Source organism: Bacillus rossius, chromosome 7 (genome assembly GCF_032445375.1).
Source record: "Bacillus rossius redtenbacheri isolate Brsri chromosome 7, Brsri_v3, whole genome shotgun sequence".
Classification (NCBI taxonomy): Eukaryota; Metazoa; Arthropoda; class Insecta; order Phasmatodea; family Bacillidae; genus Bacillus; species Bacillus rossius.
Genome location: NC_086335.1, coordinates 45,248,138 through 45,269,451, shown reverse-complemented (window position 1 = coordinate 45,269,451; position 21,314 = coordinate 45,248,138). Strand labels below are relative to the sequence as shown.

General features: G+C 40.2%; 1 protein-coding gene across 5 annotated transcripts in view; it reads left to right on the top strand.

Moving 5' to 3' along the window:
* LOC134533948 (homeobox protein notochord-like) overlaps positions 1–21,314 on the top strand; it is a 33,652-nt gene that overhangs the window by 2,343 nt on the left and 9,995 nt on the right. Inside the window, exons 1-5 of one of the 5 annotated variants that reach the window (XM_063371784.1) lie at positions 7,499–7,724; positions 11,008–11,526; positions 12,566–12,706; positions 14,977–15,013; positions 20,270–20,351. In XM_063371784.1, the coding sequence (XP_063227854.1) occupies positions 7,715–7,724; positions 11,008–11,526; positions 12,566–12,706; positions 14,977–14,999 (693 nt within the window). In that variant the 5' untranslated portion in view covers positions 7,499–7,714 and the 3' untranslated portion in view covers positions 15,000–15,013; positions 20,270–20,351. Of the gene's footprint in view, positions 1–7,463; positions 7,725–7,755; positions 8,740–11,007; positions 11,527–12,565; positions 12,707–14,976; positions 15,014–20,269; positions 20,694–21,314 lie in introns of those variants that run through there. The other 4 variants (XM_063371783.1, XM_063371779.1, XM_063371780.1 and 1 more) reach the window with 4 other exon arrangements.

Below are 21,314 nucleotides of genomic sequence, written 5' to 3'. Positions count from 1 at the left end.
ATTAGACGTCAATACAAAACAAAAAAAAAAACCTTGCATAATGTTAATCAATGTACGCAAATGTGAAGCCTACATAATTAAATCATTTACAATGCCAGAATTCACTCGCAATCACTAACTAATACAGTACTTAATTCAAATCCTACTAAACTGCTATCCCAGCATTGGCTAAACGCGCCCCGAAAAGATGGCGACCGAAAAGTAAACCCACTTTGTCGCTTCTGTTACTGTTTATTCTGTGCTTCAACTGAGGTGTGAGTTGGCCAGTTGGCCTCCCATCCAGAACATGTACCATCAGGGCCTGGAACGTTGCAGGGGCGTCCATGATACCAAACGGCATGGCGCAGAACTGGTATCGCCGGTGGTCTGGTGCTGTGAATGCCGTCTTAGGGCGGTCCTCCGGGCATATTGGCACCTGCCAGTAGCCCGATTTCAAGTCAAGTGTCGTGAAGATAGTCGCGTCCCCCAGTCCGGCTAGAGCGTCGTGATGTTGATCTGCGGGGGCGGGGAGGGAATGGTCAGTTTGTTTACTGCCTTGAAGTTTACGCAAAAGCGTAAACTTCCGTCCTTTTTGGTGGCCAACACCACCCGCGAGTTGTGCGGGGAGGTGCTGGGCTCAATCACTCCGTCATGTAACATCTCGTCAATTTGAATCTGTATGGCCTCTCGCTCTCGGATGCCAAATCCGTACACCTTCTCAAAAGGAGGGCGGTGCGGTACCATCGGTATCCGGTGCTCAGTCACGTTCGTCCATCGTAGCCAGTCCGTGGCCGCAAATACCTGTGCTTGGGAGGCGAGAACACTGTTGATGGCGTTGACGTGCTCCTCGGGGACACCGTGCTGAAGATCCTCCAGGTGGATGACTGACTGAGAGGGACTGGGTGGGACCTGGTGTACGCCGTACACCGTCCAGCACCCCCGGGTGCCGAAGTGCATTCGCCCAGCTCGTACTTCCATGGTTGCGTCGACCTCGTACAGCCATGGGACTCCCAGGATCAGCCCCTTGCAGAGTTCGGGGACCACCTAGGCCTCGATGTGGCTAATGTGACCAACGATGCTCAATGTTACCTGAGTGATGCCCCCTGCTGCGACGACGGCGCCCCTGGTGGCCAGCTGCACCAGCTCCCTCCGCGGGGTCACCGCCTCTGCCCTCACCAGGTGGGCCGCGATGTAGGATCGACTGGTGGCGGTGTCCACCAGGGCCAGCATCTCCCGTCCGTTAGCATGGATGGGAACTCGCAGCAGCTCCTGCTCCTCGGGGCATACCTGGCCCAGCTGTGCAGTCGTCTGTCCCCCACCGCCCCTGGCCTCCTGGCCGTCTGGGCATGGGGAACTCGCGGTGAGGTCCTCAGCTCGTCCCGGAGTTGACCCGTTGATGTTCTGGTGGCCCACCTTGTCGACAGCAGGTCGACGAGGCGGCTGGTCCGGCCCCGGAAAAACGTCCGTCGGGGCCGCTGTGGTCGTGGTGACACTCCGTTGTCCCCGCGGCTGCCTCGGCACGGAGACCGCTGGTGGGATGCCTATGTCGATGCTCGTGTTGCCCACCTCGCCGACGGCATGTCGACAAGGCGGCTGGTACGGCCCCGGTAAAACCGGCTTCAGGGCCGCGGTGGTCGTGGTGGTACTCAGTTGTCCCTGGGGTTGTCCTGGCACGGGAACAGCTGACGGGGAGCATTTCTGTTGCCCCTCGCTTCCCGGAGATTGACATGATGTCGGTATTGTAGGCACGGGCGGTGGTCGATGAGTCCTACTGGTTACTGTGTCTGCCGGTGGTTGGCGGGTCAGGGAGTAGCACCCAGTTGTCCCTCCGCCCCCGTCTCCGCGTTTCCCGCCTGCGATGTGTTGCTCTCGCGCGCCTCCTCCCACGCGGCTCTGGTGGGGCACAGGCGATGCCAATGGTATGCCTCCGGGCAAAACCGGCATCGCGGCGGACACTCGTCCCTCTCCAGCGTTCCTGTCCGCTCGTGACGTCCCCCTCCTGCTGCAAATGAATCTGGGCGCCCCCTCGTGCCACTTCTGTCTGCTGTCTTGCGAGGTCCCGCGCCGTCGGCGTGGCTCACCATGGCCATGTCATTGTCCGTGACTTCTGTGACGGTCACCCCCTGCGGTCCTGAGCGGGCCCGAGAAATGCTCGCGCCCCTAAGTGCCGTCCTCCACTGCAATATGTCGCGCTCAATCATGCGAGCGAGGGCCACGTACTCCTCTGTATCACGTCCGGCGGCTGTCCTCATGAAGGGGCGGAACTCTGGTAACAATTGTTCGACGATGGTTGGTAACGCTGCACTCACTTGTCCCCAATCGGCGGAACATGAGCAGCTTCTCGTAGATGAACTGTTCCGCACTCTTGTCTTCGTCCTGGTTCCGGCAATGGAACGTCCGTAGACACATCGCACACGCCTAATCGTTATCGAACCTAGTCTCGACTTGGCGTACAAAATGCCCCCACTCGGTATCAAAACTCCCGGCCATTGACCACCAGTTTCTCGCCTCGCCGCGGAGCTGTCCTGCCACTCGCGACGCCCACTCTGCCCGTCGCACTTCGTACAGCTTTAGGAGGTGCTCGCACTCCCGCAGAAACTCCCGCGAGTCCTCATTGTCTCTCCCCACGAACACTGGCAACTCGAACTGCGTATTCACGTACCGCACTACCGGCCCCTCAACGTCCGCGGGCCTGTCGCTCTGTTCCCCTTTACGGTTGTCGTCTGTGCTCTCCATGCCGTCCGCGTCCTCGGCCACGTTGCCGGACCCGCACACTAAGCATTTCACGTCAACTTTCGCAGAGTCCCCTATCTCGTACATGTCTGTTTCGAAACTGATCAGATCATTTCTGTCTTGTCCTGTCTGTTTCCACGCCATCCTACCCACCGGCGCTACTGATCCGGGACATAATCGCAATCGCCCCCAGTAATATAGTCCGATCCTTCCCGTCACGTTATCTTCAGCCGGAGATCCCGCTGCGCCGCCGGTTTGAATTCCCGTCGCTCCCACGTTGCGCTATCTCTCGCCAAAACGTCGGGGGTCTCGCCGTTCCCGCTCAGCGATATCTCTTGCCGACGTTTCGAGTTCGCGCCTTCCCGCACCACGTTATCTCCCGCCGGCGCACCGGCGCGACGGCTCAGGTTCGCGTTGCTCTCACGCCGTGCGGCTGCACCTGCCTCCGTCCTGTCTGCGTGTTCTTACGTGCGCTTACATGCGTTCGTGTGTGTTTACGGCCACACTAGTTGGGCGCCAAATGACGTACCTCGGCCTAAGGTCCCTAATTTCCTATTTTCGAAAATGTCCGGTTTTGCCCATGTAGCTCTCGTCGGTGAGGAGTGAGTTCAGGCCAACGTGGCCGGGACCGGAAAATACGGGACCTGGAGGGAATTTTACGTGGGGAGGAGGAACGGTAGGTATTTCCAAGGATAACTCGGTGATGTCTGGTTCCACGAGCCCCTCTTATTTCCATGTAGAGAACCTGCCACAGCCTGGCCAGCACATCGCGGAACGAGCGCCCTCCCCGCCGCGACCCGGTCTCCCGCAAATAAGTCTCGTCCTTAAAATACGTCCCGACACGAACAGAGGAGGTAACCCCGTAGCTAATGATTCCGGTTGCGATTGTTCTGTATTGATGCACAGCGCGTACGCGGCCCGTCACGTAAAAGGAATAAGGTCCTATGAGCTTTCGTACTGACTGCGAGGTTCGGCGGTCCGGAGATGCGCTAACATGGCCTATAACGTAGGCAGGTGAAGTCCCAGAAAAACTCGTAAAACTGAGTACGTTCATCTATATAACGAATGCAGCTCAGCTGCAGAGACGACCCGTGACGTTTCACTGTCGGCTTACTTTGAGATCTGAAACGCGTCTCTCGAGCAGCGCGGAGCGGAGCGCACGTCTTCTCGCTCTCACGTCTCGTTCACCACTGCCGTCCCCCGCCCGCTAGCGGGTCGAGGCCCGCGGGCTGCGGGGTTGGGGAGGGGAAGTCGGCCGGCGTGAGAGAGGCCCGCCTCGCGGTGCGCCAGGCTACGATTACATTACTAACATAGCATAAGCACTTGGAAGAATCCCAGAATTATTAAAACGACATGACAAGTAATTAGTTAATAAAACGAAATACACATGAATTAATTAGTTACGAATAAATGACAAGTGAAGTATTTACACAATGTTTCAGACGTGAGAGTTTTGTTACGTTACAAAATATTCACAATTGTGGAGGCTCGTGACCACTTAAAAGTACATAAAAAGCATAATTATTTACAACACAAACAAAAAGAAGTCCACTGGCATGCTAGGGCGCACACGGTTGCGTCCCTGACCGTAGCACATCACACACGGTGCACTGGGGGGACAAACCTCCCTTAGGACCACGTCGGCGGCCAGGTACGGCCTCTGCATCTGGGAGGGTACGACGACTGTCGTCAATTGATTATTTTAATTATGATTATGGTTCACACTAGTTGCGGGTAGTTCCATTAAATGCCGCATGGGGCGCTGCGCCGTCTTTACAACTAGCACTTAAAACATAATCACTTAGGGAATATTATTCAAAGAAAAGATAGTTAGGTAAACCTAAAAATTGAATAAAAAATAAAAGGGGTTATGGCACAGACTTTACTCCCGCCTCTTGTTGGCGCCTCACACGCACACACACCTGCACATGGGGCGGGAGGTTTGAAATAGTGGGTGGTGGTGGGAGGAGAGGTGTGGCGACGGCGTGTGGCACATCGGGCTTAGGGAGGGCGTAGCTCCGGTCGACGTCAATATATTAATTTCTCTCCTATGCGAATAATCACTTAACCATGCACACAACCGCCCTCTGCCATCCTATGCACTGTTGTGAATCAGTTGGCACATAGCAAGGAATAGTTTTCGAAACATGTTGGTCTAATTTTGTTTGTATGGTGAATAATTCACCATACACACAAAATTAGATTCAATAAAATTCACCATGAATTTGTACTGTTATTATTATGTTTTTGACGTGATAACGTCTTATAAATCGATGAACGTCGGCTGCACGTACGAAAAAGCATGACTCATTGTCACCAGTGGCATAGCCAGGATTTGTGCATGGGGGGTGTTAAGAAACATGCCCCCCCCTCCCCCCCCGTAAGAAAGCGGTGGGTCCATGGGTTCTCTCCCTGGTAATTTGGATTTTAAGGTGTAAAATAGTGCTATTTTAGCAGTTTTCGGTACTCAAATTTAAATATTGTAATGGTAAAAATTTTATTAATTTTAATATGAAATTTGTTTGAGTGATGAATAAGAAATAAATAAATAAAAGATTTGCTTAAGGGGGGGGGAAGGGTTAAACCCCTAAACCTCCCCCCCCCCCCCCGGGCTTTGCCCCTGATTATCACGTTCCGCCTGAGCCAAGCGTACAAGAACCGGCCAACCACCGTGCGAGAAAATCTTCTGTAATATCAAACAGGGTAAGGCGGGCTTTTTAACTAATTGTTTGTGATTATATGTATACAAATTATTTGCAAAAACTGTAAATAATATTTGAAAATTAAAAAGTATGTAGTTTACCATCAATGTTTTTTTATGATGTTATCATTTAAAATTATCGTCCGTAAACCGACTTTACAGGAAACCCCCTTCTTTTTTTAAATTGTGATTTCAACTCAAAAGTTTTTATTTTGATGTTTCAGTTTCCCATAAAGGAAAACCGAAACTAATAAATATGGAAAAATCGTAAACTGCATATTTCGCGGACATATCTGTTACTCCTTATTACGGAAATACTATTTAACGAAAACTATCGATTCATGTCTGAGTTGGATATTTGTTTCCTTCAAATTAAGCGTGCTCGTTTGCCGTCGTCCGGGGTCTCGGGCTCGAGTCCCGGTGTGGCTCCTAGTGGGGAAAGGCGGCTCTTGATACGTATTGTCCGGGTGGGCGCCAGACTAGCTCGGCTCTAGTCGTGAATTTGGGGTCGTGGATGTATGTGCCCCTGCGTGGCCCACTAGGGCCGGCGGCGGTGTTGCGTGAGATGATGTTTAAATAAGAGACGTGGGGTTGAGGTGGCGGTGTCGTACCTTTTATTCATAGGAGCGAGTCGTACACTCGTACACTCGTTATTCCGTGGCGCCGTATTGTTTGTGTTCCGCGTTACGTGGGCCTCGGACGCTGTTACGTCTCATACGTCTCACTGGGTGCGCGGGTAATGTAATTTCGTAACACAAAGGCGGGACACAAAAGTACACTGAATTAATGGGGTGCGCACAAGTTACGTGGCACTCGTTACTCGGGTAACGTAAGTTAGTAATACAAAATACGGGACACAAAAACACACTGAATTAAGGGGGTGCGCACAAGTTACGTGGCACTCGTTACTCGGGTAACGTAAGTTAGTAATACGAAATCCGGGAAACAAAATACACTGAATTAAGGGGTGGACGGTTGGAGACGGCCAATCCCGTATACGAATGTCTCTGCGCGGGTGTTGTGCCCACTGTGGTGAAACACGCACCGCAATTAAGTTTGTCCAAGCTCCCTTGCGGGTTTGTGGTCAGCGCCGTGCGCGTGACCTTAAGTAAAGTTCTGTGAGTTGCGGGAGGCGGCCCGTGCCGTATACTGAAGATCAACCCCGCTGACCAAGTGTGGTGCGGGGTGTCTTTAAACTGATGCGGTCGGACTAGGTCCTGGACCGAAAAGGGGGACCGGGTACTCACGGAGAGGTTAAGTAAAAAAAAGAGGTTCTGTTAATTAGTGACTATATTTACCGGACGTTACTTTCGATGAAGACAAAGGCTGTTGCCCCTCCGTGGGACGTAGGTCCGCCCCGGTCCGTGAGCTGTGCTGAACTGCCGAACTGGCATGGCGTCCGAGGGAGGCTCGGCCTCTCTTGCGCCAGAATTGACCTCATTACGCTAGACTCTAAATGGGTGTGTCTGGAAGAGACCTTATTGTCGCTAAAATCCTAATTTAATGTTCCAGGAGGAATGGGTACGGTTCTTCTCTTGTCTACTCAGGTTTTCGCGGGTTTTCCTTTAATCGCTGTTCGGCTCGCCTGACTCGGGTGGGTCATGGCCAGGGGTGTGTTCCGTTAGCGGGAGCGTATACTGGCGGGTGCAGGTCGGGCTCTGGGGGGGTCGTCGGCCGGACGACGTCACGTTTGTGTTCGTGTTTATAAATAGGAAGCCTAAGATGTCCATCAAGTTCTGTCCCTGCCCGAACACGCCCGAATATTCACCTTCGGCCAATCTCGTGTTTATTTATATATAAAAATTCATATTTCTCTGTTTATTTTAATGCAGCTATACTAACCTTACTAACCGTCCACAGTGTTTTAAAGTGTTTTAATGTAGTTAACCTTACCGACCACTTTTAATATTTGAATTCATTTTCCTGCGCAAAAATAAAACATCTCGATGTTGGCCGAAGGTGAATGTTCGGGCGTGTTCGGGCAGGGACACAACTTGAAGTACAATCTAATCTTAAGGCTTCTCTTTCTAAATACTGTTCTGTTATGATTACAGTCCTATATTATAGTCTTTGATTACAGTCGTGTTTATGTTTGTTGTTTTTTCATCATTGTGTTGATCAACGAATATTTAGCTGTATAGTTTAATTTTAGAGCTTTTTCGTTAATTAATTTAAATAGATCCGCAACAGCAAATAATAACATTTTTGTTTCTATTGCTGATATCAGCTGGGAAAACTAACATATTTTTACGACAGATTTTCGTATTAAATTAGGACTCTGGAGAAAAGTAACAGAAAAAAATGGTTCCAGGTTAGTATAGGAATAGTACTATTAATTTTGGTAAATATTTACTTAGGCGGTATTTCCGAAAACAAATTTTAAAAATCCGAAAATACCTTTATTTTATGCTCTTCAACTTCCTCTTTTCATTAAAATCGGCGGAGATTAGAAATTCCAAATACTTTAGGAGATATCGAATTTTTAAATTTCTTCATATGTAGTTGAGCGGTATTTGCGAAAAAAAAATGTTAAAAATCCGAAAATACCTTTATTATACGCTCTTCAACTTCCTCTTTTCATTAAAAGCGGCGGAGATTAGAAATTCCAAATACTTTAGGAGATATCGAATTTTTAAATTTCAGCACAAAACCAGCGCATTCCTGTGGCGTGCGTGCACCATTGTTTCTTGTTTACGTACGAGTATCTATTTTTTTATTGGATAATGATGTCACGTGATTGTTCGTGATAGGCCAGAATTCAAATGAACTAATACGTGATTATTTAGTTCAATTATTGTTTAAAACGGTGTTTAATTACCGCCTCCAACTTAGGTGTTTTTAACGTTTCTAATTTTAAAGTCTTATTTGTTATTTTGATATTGTTGCGCAAGTAATAAGTAACAAAAAAATTTACGTGAGTTGTTACTGTACATCCTTTGTTACGGGTTTGTTAGGTAAGGTCAGTTACATTATAAATAATTTAAAACTAAAGAATAATTAAAATTAATTCACATTATTTTTAATATCACCTTAGTTTGAAAGCATTTATAATGTAACTGACCTGACCTAATCGACCATTTTAGTTTACTGTTCACCCTCTGTCTGGGTTTGTTTGGTCAGGTCAGTTACATTATAAATATTTTAAAACTAAACAGCCATTAAAACTAATTCACAAAATAATTTTTAATGTCGGCTTAGTTTGAAAGTATTAATAATGTAACTGACCTGACCTAATCAACCATTTTATTAATTACGCATTCACGATTCACGTATTCACGAACACACGGCAAAATAACAAAAATGGCGCCGCTCGAATGGTTCCACAGGTCTTGTATTGCAAAATTAAAAAATTCGATATCTCCTAAAGTATTTGGAATTTCTTATCTCCGCCGCTTTTAATGAAAAGAGGAAGTTGAAGAGCATATGATAAAGGTATTTTCGGAATTTTAACATTTTTTTCGCAAATACCGCACAACTACATATGATGAAATTTAAAAATTCGATATCTCCTAAAGTATTTGGAATTTCTTACCTCCGCCACTTTTAATGAAAAGAGGAAGTTGAAGAGCATAAAATAAAGGTATTTTCGGATTTTTAACAATTTTTTTTCGAAAATACCGCCCAAGTAAATATTTACCTTAATTTTTTACGCTCTGTTAGTATGATTGTTATGTTACACAATTTAAATAAAAGTGTAATATTAAAGAGAGTTAATTTTCTGAAGAAAAAAAAATATTTTTGGTAAATATGTAGTGTACGGATTATCGTCAAAAAAAATTTAAAAATCTGAAATAACTTTCATTATATGCTCTTTTACGTCCTCTTTTTATTACAGCCTGCGGAGATAAAAAATTCCAAATACTTTAGGAGATATCGAATTTTTTAATTTTCACCTGATATCCACACTATTTAAAATATTTCTAACAAACCTAACCAACTGTCTACACTGTTTGAAAGTATTTGTAATATTCCAGGAAGTATGGAAATTTTGGAATAATTCCCCCCCCAGAAAAGTGGCTTTCCTTCAGAATTAACAATAATTCAAGTAGTGTAGCAGTAGTTTACCATCTTAACGAATGGTTAAGTTAAGTTGCCTACATTATAAATACTGTGATATTGTAAGCACAGTCTCATGAATTGGTTTTGATACCACTCTAAAAAAATAGTTAAACCCCAAATTGGAATCATTCAGTTTCTTATTTATTTTCTAATCATTCTCTAGAGTTTTGTTGCGATAGTTTAAGAAATTCACGTGTAATTTACTGTTTTAACATTTCCCTGTGCATAAATCATGTGCTGCCATGCATGAATCCCTGCAGTTCTTGCAAACAGTTTATCTCAATAATTACATGATCTAAAAATCAGAACCAGTTTGGTTTGTACAGGTATGTCATTTTGTTGTATTTGTTTTAATAAATTGGTTGTTAAGGTACATCATGATCTTCCTTCGCCATTTCTAAAGGCATTTACTTTTTTCATTTGGAATTCAGTATGTATACAATCTGTCACCTGAAAGTATAATTTTATATTAGTTATTAGTTACAGTCAGACTTTAGGTACTAAAGTTTTTACTAAAGTTTTAGCGACGCGTAATATTGGTGACAAGTGACCAAGCACGCTGTCAGTAGAGACACCTTCAGCAGTTTTCCTAACTTTTTCAAAGCATACCTATTTTTCTCTCCATCTTGTCCTTTCAAATGCTATGTTTACACAAAGAGTAGATGTGAAAATATAGATATTTCACAGGATAAAATATATATATTTCAAATCTCATCCCACTCTCTCAGCTAACAAAACACTCTTGGAATAGCTTTACTGATTCGCCACATCTTGTACGTGACATAGTGATTTGATTAGTTTTTGTCAGTGAGTTTAATATTTATTCCTGGAAATAAGAAATCCAGAGGAAACTTCAACAGTGATGCAGGTGCCACGGAAACAAAGAAAATAACTTCAGACAAAATTGTCGTAAACAGAATTTTCGCCCAGTTGTAGAGTCGACTGTGCTTAGTAACATTCTGTATGTTTACTGCCATAGACATTGTGTGTCACTTAGAAAACATGAGTAAGTCCTGCATATCGGCATCTTACAGCATCCATTAAAATGCTTCCCATTAATGCAGTTACTACCATAAACTTTTGATAAAGACATCAAAAATTAAAGTAAAATGATTGAACACAATACTGTTAAAAACTAAAAATAAAATATAAATTGATATATTTATGTAATAAAAAAAATATTTACTTAAAAATAAAGGGCCCAACATTTAAATAATGTGAATAAATCTGTACTTCAGCTATGTTGGTTTGTGTTTGCAAAAAATTACTTCGAAAATGCCACTAAAATTTTTAACTTAAAAATTACACATGTATTTTTTATTAACAAATTAAATTCATTGGTAATAAAATTATTTAACAATTCATAAAGTTATGAAACAAACACTGCCATATGTCGTGTTTGTGTTAGTTCATGTTACACTGTAAGTAATGCAGGAAAAAGTGGATCCGACCCTATACAGTTCTTTCGCTGTGATATGAAGTATTGCAGTTGCAGTGGCAAACTTGTTACTGTGAATGGGAACCGTGTGTTGCAGGCTTGGACCAGAGGGCGCTGATGAGAGTGTGCGACCTGAAGCACTCCGTCACGCTGCTCAGAGGCATAAAGCATGACAACTACATGGACTTGATGTTCATCTGTAGAGGGAACGTGAAGGTGTTCGCCCAGAAGCTGGTGCTGCTCTCTGTGAGCCCCTTCTTGAAGGTGCTGCTGTCCCACATGTCGTGCTGCCAGCACAACATGTTCTGCGTCTCGCTTCCGGACATCGACCCGGGTTCCCTGCAGCTGGTGCTCAACTTCCTGTACGAGGGGGTGATGAAGGTGCGGGCATCGGAGCTGGAAGGGTTCTCGGACGCCATGTACGTGCTGGGGATCGAGATCCCGCAGACGGCCACGGCCTCCGTGGTCGAGACGCTGGACCCGAGCGAACTGCCGTCGTCGCGCTCCCGGGCGTTTGCGCCGGCGCAGAGACCGAGCCAGCCGGAGGTTAGCGAGCCGGTGGATCCTCTCAACGTACCGGACTACTACCACGACATGGCCGTGGCTCCCCTTGCGGGTGTGTTTGCTTTCTGCTAGTAGTTTGGAACATCTTCTGCTCTGAAAATTGTTCTTTTTTTCCTTTAACATCATAGATTTAAATAATTTAAGATATGCTAATAAACATTTTACAATAATTTATTTTTTTGGGGATTGGTAGGTACTGTTTGAAATAACATTGTTGTGTTTGTATCATTTGGTAGAGGGTCCTTGCACTGTGAAGTTTATAGAGTATCCCTCTGTAATCTTTGTGGCTGCCTTGAAATTATATCCCTGCAATCTGTCACAAACTAAAATGGCATAAAATCTAAGAGTGGAGAAATAATTTTGAAATGACAAATACCTGGTATATTTTTTAATATTTTTCGTTAGCCCTTACTGTTGGAAAATTTGACCACCCTGCCACAGTGTTTAACTGAATTGCTCTGCAATGCAGTGTTAATCACTCTTAAGCTAGAAACATTGGCTACATTTCCATTGGTTTTGAAGTGCCTTATAACTGAATTTTAATTTTGTTAGCCATTTTGACATTATAAAATGAGAGGTTTGATCAGAGGTTAATAAATAGTGATACAGTGAAACCTCATAACCAAGTACTTCACTTTAAATTGTGTCTTTTTTTTTAATATATATTTTCAGATACCTACAAGATATTTTAAATTTACTAACAGTTTACTGTTAAGTACATACTTTTTCATCACTAAGTATTAAAATAAAGGGTTCTTTTCAGGTACTTTGTAGTGAGATTTCTTTGAAGTTATGGCTAGGCTTTATTGCATGGACGGCACGACTGATTGAGGCAGGCTACAATATAACTTTAGATTCTTCATTCGGCAGGACTCTTGATTGGAATCTCAGCCCATCTGTCTTGATTTTGGTTTTCCATGGTTTTTCCTAATTCGCTCTTGAGCCAAGTGCTGGAATGGTTTGTTACAGTAGGCCGTGGGGCAGATTATTCCTTCTTCGACTTCCTGAGTTTTGTAGTGTTTGTCCGTCCAAAGACCTCGACGAGACGTTATGTCGCACGTAGTAGTTTTTTACATGTGCGTTTGTTCCAGCTGTGTCTTCTACAGTCGTAGTCCCAAATTACTCTGCAATGTTGGCGCTGAATGGTAACCCAGGGGAGGCCGTGGGGCAGATTCCTACCAGTAGCAGGGCCTCCAACTCAGCCCACAGCAGTACCACTATGATAATACCAAGTGAGTGTTACAGTTTATGGTATGGTATTAATAACACACATTCCCTTGCAGTTTTGTCTCTATCAAACTATTTCATCCAGTGGATTTTATTGAAAAGTTGTTCTCGTATATAATCTTGTCACCAGATGAAATACTTTAAGTTATAAATTCTAGACTCTGCTGAGAAGTTTGATGGTGATAAGAGTAAAACTAAAATGCAGTAAGATACTGCTTAGAGGCCGGTCCACATGCAGTGTTTTGAGCAATCGTTTACCTGCACAGTTAAAGTTGTTGCAGGCAAGTCGTAGCGTGTGGACAGGAAAACCGTGCAGTTGTACGAACTGTGCCATCTTGTATAAAGACGGACATGAAGACGAAAGCCTGATCAAAATACGTAGTTCAAACGTTGGATAACTGCATCTAGGCTACCCGTTATGTTGCGCAGATAAGTTGGTGTGTGTGGATACTCGCTCCGTCTCCCATTCTGTTTAGACAGCAGTTTTCATTAATCTTCAGGCTCGCCTAGCAATTCACAAAGTAACACGTGAGAAAATAGGTTTCTCTTCACCAGCCAGTGCCTGCACCACCTTTATCTTTTCCTGACATGTTTCATCCATTGAAATTTACCAGAACAGATTGCAAAAACTGACCAAAGTAACAATTTTTCTCTTGTATTAATTAAGGAGTAAAACCATGTGTGTTCATGCTCGGAGCTGTTACCATTTTGTCTGTAAAGTTTTAACTGTGCAGGTAAAGCTTTGCTCAAAACGTCAAAACGTTGCATGCGGACCACTCGTAAAATAGGCAGAGATTTAATATTTGTCTCCGTGTTTTGAATTGAATACAAACTTGTGTTTGCATATATTTAATGTCAAAAGCATCCAGATTACAAAACCTTGGTTTATTACACTACAGAGTATTCCATTCATTTGTTTTCTGTATGTCAAGCAAGGTTGTAGAGGGAATTTTCTCAATGTAGCATTTTGCAAAAAAAAAAAAAAAATTGTACTATATAAAAGATCAGTTTGCGTGTGTGAGCTGGCTGGAAGCTGCCTATAGATTTACTACCTTTGTGGTTATTAGTCAGTAGTTAACATTCTTCATAAAGCACTTATGATCTGCCTACTGTATGTGTTATCGGGTGGTTACAATATAGCTGGAGGTACCTTTTGATACTAGTAACTCCCTCAACTCCTCAATAAAAAAAGGGGGGGAGGGGAGCGAGGTATGTGGTTTTTTATTTTTTATTTTTATTTAAAAATCAAACATACCATAGCACATTATTGTACCTGTTTACGTCTGTCCCATCAATGTACTATTCCTTAATATTAATATTGTTTTGTGTTGGACAGTGCAGAAAGTTACAGACTTATTAATTATTATGGTGTTTATATCATTAATAAACATATTTAATATTTACTTTGATACCCGTCAATGGCGGGTTCGATTTTTGTTTTTTCGCAGTGCATTCTGGTACTCTCAGTTCCATATTAATTTATATTTTTATGAAAATAACTGATACTTGTACTATCATAATCATAAAATGGTTGAAATTATATATAAATTCAAGACACGTGCTAGCCCTCCATTCCCTTACTAAAGATACTAGAGTTGAAGATAACCATGCAAAGCACACTCAAAATGCATAACTGCAAACACAATGTTGGTTGAGCCAGCTCAGTTTATGCTTATTTTTTTACACCTGAGGAGGCATTTATTCACTCTTTTGTAGTATGGTTTTTATTCCCAAGATGTGCATCTACTGAAACAAATTTCTTCTATCTTAATTAAATAATCTTCAACTATACTTAAGAAGCTATGTAAAATCAACACCACATGCACATCGCTAAAACTTATGCTTTACTCGGTGACACTGTGACATTTTCATGATGAAACACAAAATATTTTCATCCTTGGCACACTTTTTGTGGAATCCATGACTAACCAAATTATTTTATATTTCAGTTGTAAAACTTATTATTTTTTAGCAATGAGCCACAAAAAAATTATTTATAATTGGTTGTTTGCCGAAAGAGAAGTGCAATTCCTTGTTTTTGCATTTTCTTTTGGTTACTGTTGGAGATCATATTTGCCCTTGTCTGGTCATGTTTTATTCATGAGATCTTCTTAAATTAAGCTTTTATTTAAGATTTTATTAGGAGCCTCTGAACATGAATTTCTCTAAAACTTAATTTTGTTACTCAGTGCTAATGCTTAGATTTTTGCGACTATAGAAAATGAATACTGGAAATGGACTCAGTGCTAAAGTTCTTAATGAATCTGTGTTTAAGCTTCTTCGGCGATACCCTTATAAAGTATGGATTCAGTGTGAGTATTTAAATTAATTCATTTTTAACTAACAAATTGTTCAACATTTCACTAAGAAATCACTTTACAGTCTTATTAAACATTTGAACACTGTGAGTTTGTATCGTATATTAGGATTATTTTTTCATGCACATAAACTTTGCATACTAACCTCGATTTAGGATTAGTCACTGTATTCTCTTTAAAATTATATTGACTTTCCATAATCCTGCATGGCCATGGTCCCGAATGTGCATGATTAAAGAGCTTTTACTGTATTTTTTTATTTTAAAATAATTTTCATTCCTCTAATTAAGGAACTAAAGTAAAAGGTGAAAAAAACTTTATAGTAATTGTTCATTCTTAGGATTTTACATCTAACTTCATTTACTGCAGAGGGATGTTTCTTCGTATGAAATTATTATTTACATGTAGGATGAGATTTATACATATTACGGATCATATAAATATATTGAAACATGAATAACAGGAGTAATAATAATATTATTGGGATCTGTATTACCATGAGGACAGATATCATTCTGTGCTACAGTAATTACTAATTTACTATCAGCAATACCATATTTAGGACATGATTTAGTACAATGAGTTTGAGGAGGTTTCACAGTAGATAATGCAACATTAAATCAATTTTCACCATTTCATAATACCATTCATAATTCTAGCAATAGTGTTATAATGCATCTATTAAGTCTACACCAAACAGGATCAAATAACCCAATTATATATTAGAAGGATAGGGTTTACCAAGAAGAAATGGTTGCAAGACTTGTGAAGTAACTCTAGAAGAAACTTGTGATAATTATTGAAAACGAAGGAGCCAGTAAAGTGAAACAGGCATACGTTGTGGTGAGTAGAATACTAATGTAACTTGTTAGTATGATGTAATGTTTCAATAGACGTTACATTTGTACACCTTTGAAACAAGAAATTATTTATAATTTTGGGTATATTTTTTGCTCTGCCTCTTCTTAACCTAAAATATTTTCTTAGCACATTAGCAATGTGCTTGTGTTCTACTTCATAGGGACCTGGTGCAGTACAAACAATTTCCATTCACTCTAGTCATTTAAGAGGAAATGTGATCAAACTGTACGTAGCAAAGCACACATAATAATACGATTTTAGAACTTAAAATTTTTTTATTGTGAATTGCACATTTTGTGTTACAGGATTTTCCAATTTGTAAGGGTTCGAGGGGCATATTGGATAACCAAGACATGATTGTGGACTACAGTTTGATAATAGGCCAATTTTCCTACAATTCAGAAGACCACATTAGGAAATAATATGCATTGTTTCATTGAAATAAAATTTTAATCATTTTAATTGCTTTAAAAAAATTAATTTAAAATAAAATAAAAAAGCAAAATTTTAAATAAAACTAAATCTATTATAAGTTTATAACCATAGCAATTGAATTTTGAAGAGACCCACTCAACATTGTCAGTTTTTTTTTCTGGAATATTTAATAAATGCAAAAAAAAAAATAATTAAAATTCTGGACGAACTAAAATAAATAGTGTATTCAGATAATTTTTGGAATTAGCTATGAAAATATTTTGTAACTTTTCTTGAGATTTTTAATTTTAAGCTTTCCCGGGCCACTAAAAGGAACCTGCGACCAGCGGGCCATCAGTTGGAAACCCCTGATCTAACATAAGCAACATTTTGGACTGAGTGCTCAGCTTAATAGTGAAAATAAAAAAAGATAGTGATTTTCTGCACTGGCCATGAAATGATCTTAAGGATGGAATTCCTTATATAGGACTTAGTTGGCAAATAAGCACTACTTCATGAACTACATGCTTTACTTACATGCTTGATAAATTCATAATGTTGAAATAAGTACTTGTTTTTTAAGTAATGGTCAAAGAAGCACTACTTATGTGTCCTATTTCATACTTAATGAATACCCTTGTTAATCCTGCCACGTATGGAACAGTATTTCCAGCATATTTGATTATTATTTTATTTTCTGTACATTTCTCAGTGCCTACTTAAACTTCTCTGGTTCGTTAGTTTGTACTATTTCATACGGAACTGTTTCCATGCTTCTTTTCACCTCGTGAAGCAAGGCACGCGGCCTGGATGGTGTACACTAGTGATAACCTCGGGTGCTTATAGGCCTTTGTAACAAGCGTTTGAAGTTTTGAACTGTAAGTTCTCTATAGCATTTATAATGTAATAAAATACTATCTCTATTAAGAAAAATATATTTGTCTGTATTATATTATTTATTCTCTTGTAAAATTCCTAATTCACAATGTCTACAATAGCGCAGTTGGTAGCATGTCGAACTGGCAATGTAAAAATATTCTAGTGGAGTGGGTTCAAAACTTCATGCAGAATTTGTGGAATAATTTTTTTATGTGGAATATCATTTCAAATGCTTATAATATTAATGATATTTTCAATGTATATTTTAACAATAGCAAAAAATTAATAATCTATAAAAATAAAATGGTAGTAAAATTTAAATTTAATGAATATAGCTTTATATTTTTTGAAAGCAGTTTATAAATAACCTTTGAGCAAAGTGTTCATGTTTTACAAGAAACTGTATTACTAATGAGCTATTAATGTTGGCACAAGTCGTTCAAGGAGGGTCAAGAGGCGATCGCCGACAAATTCCGCAGTGGATATCCATCAACCTCCCAAATCAATAAAGATGTGATGCATGTGCGTGATTGTTTGAATTCTGATAAACAGTTGAGCATTCAGTTGGTAGCACAAACTCTAATCATGACGAAAACAACTGTTTATCGTATTGTAACTGAATATTAGAACATAAAGGTGTGCGCCAAACTGATCCCAAAAGTGTTGATCAATGAACAAAAGGGACATGCAACTGTTCCAGTGCCTAGAACTTTGAAAATTTGTGACAGTGGTCCTAATTTTTTAGACTCTGTTATCACCGATGATGAGTCTTGGATTTTTGAGAAAGACCCAGACAAGTATGCAGAGTTTAGAGTGGCACATCCCAGCATTGCCACACCCATGGAAGGCACACATGAGCAAGTTCAGGATCAAAACCATGCTGATTGTCTTCATTAATGTCAGAGGCATTGTCCACCATGAATTCTTACCTACCGGAACTACTGTGAATGCAGCTTTCTAATTGGAAGTGTTAAAAAGACTGAAAAGGAGAGTTGCGCGCTGCCGAAGCGACATCAAGAACGCTGGGAAACTTCATCATGACAACATGCCAAACCATAGCACCTTAGTTGTCAACGATTTCTTGGCCGGACCCACATCCCATTGGACCATCAGCCTCCCTACAGTCCTGACTTGTCTCCTCCAGACTTTTTTTTCCTTGCTTAAAATGAGCCCTGAAAAAACATTGGGATACAATTGAAAACATCCAAGCTCATGTTACATCAGCTCTAAAAGATATTCTGGAGAAGACCTTCCAGGCCTGGAAGCACCGCTTCCAGAAGTATATCGACACAGGAGGGTGCTATTTTGAAGATTTTTGATCTATTGTACGAATATGTTCAATAAATGTATTCTTGTGAATTTGATCACATTACTTATGGAATGCACCCTGAATGTAACAAACAAGACCTCTGTGTTTAAAGTGAGTAGCGAATAACACTTGATGCCGACTTTGTGTTCATAAGTTGGATCATGTCGGGAAGTGATTGTATGAGCATTACACGTTTCTCATAATGGCCACCAAGGAGACTTTAGTCAACTACCCTTTTCTATTTAAACGTACATACCAAATCATCTTAAATGTTGACCACAAACAAATGTGTAATGTTACCCAGTGTTGGAAATAATCATGATCAGTGTATTTTTCTAAGTTTTTTTAGTAACTATTATTTTGGTAATTAAATTCAAAATTGGACTATATATAAAAAACAAATTGTGAAATATTGGAACTGAATATTTTTAATATATTGCACTATACATAACAAAAAAAGTATCTTTTATTAGTTTACCTAATGTTTACCTTAAAAAAACCTTATTAAATAAAGCATACTGAGAATCTGCTGCTGTGCACTTGGGTGCCTGAAAAATTATGTAAGAGCTATGTTCGTAAAATAATAAACCTACGTGGAAAAGTAGACATCAAAGGAGAAGAAGTGGCGTAGTAGTTTATTTCAAGAAAAGCATAGGACTACCCATAAAAGGTTATTGTTTGAAATATTGGAACTGATATTTAGTCATATGTAGAATCAGATGGTGCAAAATTTACTTAATTAGGCTTTAACTTAATTTGTTGTGAATAGTTTCCTTGTCTATTTTGTGAAAACATTTTTGTAATAGCCTATAGTTTTCATGTTTTATATAAACTTTCTGTTTTAAAATTTAAAAAAAAATATCTTCCGACTATGTGCATCTATCTGAGGAAGCAATGTTGGTTTTTAGGAAAATGATAGAACTATTTGCTAGTGAAAAACTAATTAATTTAAATAGTGGAAAAACTCAAAATAAACTATTAGTACTGTATAATATATGCAGTGGTAGAATCAATAGGAAAATGTTGTTTTTGGTGATTTCTTAGAAGAACATAAATAGTATTTTTTTGTCTTTAAAAATGAACTTATTTGGTATGTCTTCCGAAAGAAAAAGTACCTACAGAATTGAAAATACGTTTGCTTGTAACAAAAATTGACATCTAACTTTTAGCAAGCTGCCAGTGCAGAGGTACAAATTTGTGACTTGCTGCAACAAAATAAGAAGTTTTACTGTCAAAATATAAATTAATTTTTATTTCATACTAGCTAAAAAACCAGCTGTTTAAGCTCATGTAATTTTAGATTATTGGCATTATTGCTGATATTTTACCATTGTAAGAAAATAATGTAATTTCAAACATTTTTACTAAAGAAATAGACACAATATACTGTCAAGTGTATAAAAGATTTGATTCATAAAAAACGGTTTAGGATTTAAATTCTCTTAAGTGGTTATGTGTAAGCCTTTTTTTTTAATTTTTTAGTATAGATTATCTGATTTTATTTTCTGTAGTGTGTTCGATTTTCAAATATTTAATCATCATCATCTCCATCATAATCATCATATAATCTTCATATTATATCACCATCAACCATCATCATCAGTCATCATACATCCATCATCTTGTGAACCTGTGCAATTAAATGAAACTATTATTACAAGTCTAAAAATGTACTTGATGCATTTATTTGACAGTGTTTATAAATTGTTGCTAAATTTGTTTAGTCCTGTAATTGTGTTTGGAATCCAGTGTATACAAATTACTTAAAAGTATATTTTGTTTTTCAGATACAAATGTCACACGGATGGAAGAGACGATAAACTCTAAACTGAAAATTGGCAAATCATCTTTGACCGAGGACCAAATAAGATTTCTAGATCAAGAATTTTTGAAAAATTCATCTCCTTCAGTGAGATACAAGAAAATTCTAGCTAAGAAGCTGAAAGTAAATGAAAAAGTAATTAAAACTTGGTTCACTAACACTAGAAGAAAAGTAAGAGTCAAAAGACAATACCTGATGGCTACAGTACCGGATACTAATAATTCCCAACCTGGAATCACAGTGAAGGAAGAAGTTAACTTATTTGACACTGTAGGGTGATGTGAGTGAAGTTTTGTATATGCACTGGCATGTGCTCTGATGATCAATTATTGAGACTAATTTATGAACATAGTGTGAACTGGCTCTGAATAAATTACTAGTGTAATAAACTTGTACGAATATATCTTAATGTGGTTAGCATAGGCGTACCCAGGATTTTTTTTCGGGGGGGGGGGGGGGGGTTCTTCCAGATATTTTTCGGTGGGGGGGGGGGGGGTTGGGAAAGGGGGGGGCTTCTAATTTTTTTAAGAAAAACTCCATAAACACTAAAAAATAATTGTTTATAATAAACTTTTTTTAAGCTTACAAACTTTTTACAGAAGATTTTTTTTTTTTTTTTTTTTTTTTTCAAATTGAGTAACTACATTCTCCGGGTCGATGTGGATGTTGTAATGGACATTCAGTAAGGCCAATCCATTCAGTCTGTCCTGAGATATGGTGTTCCGCAGATAGGATTTTATTCTTCTTAAGCAAGAAAATGTCCTCTCTAGAGTTGCCGTTGAGACGGGAAGGGTAGCCAAGACTTTTCGGGGGGGGTTTGAACCCCCAAAACCCCCCCCCCCTGGGTACGCCTATGGTGGTTAGTGTAGTATATGTAGTTATATATTTAAATGAAGTATTCAGCATTAATAATGAATAATCTGGTGTTATGGTGCCAAAGTTTTAAATTCTAGAGAAATAATCCTTTAGAAGTGGCATTTAGGCCTACATACTGTATGTAAATGTTCAGT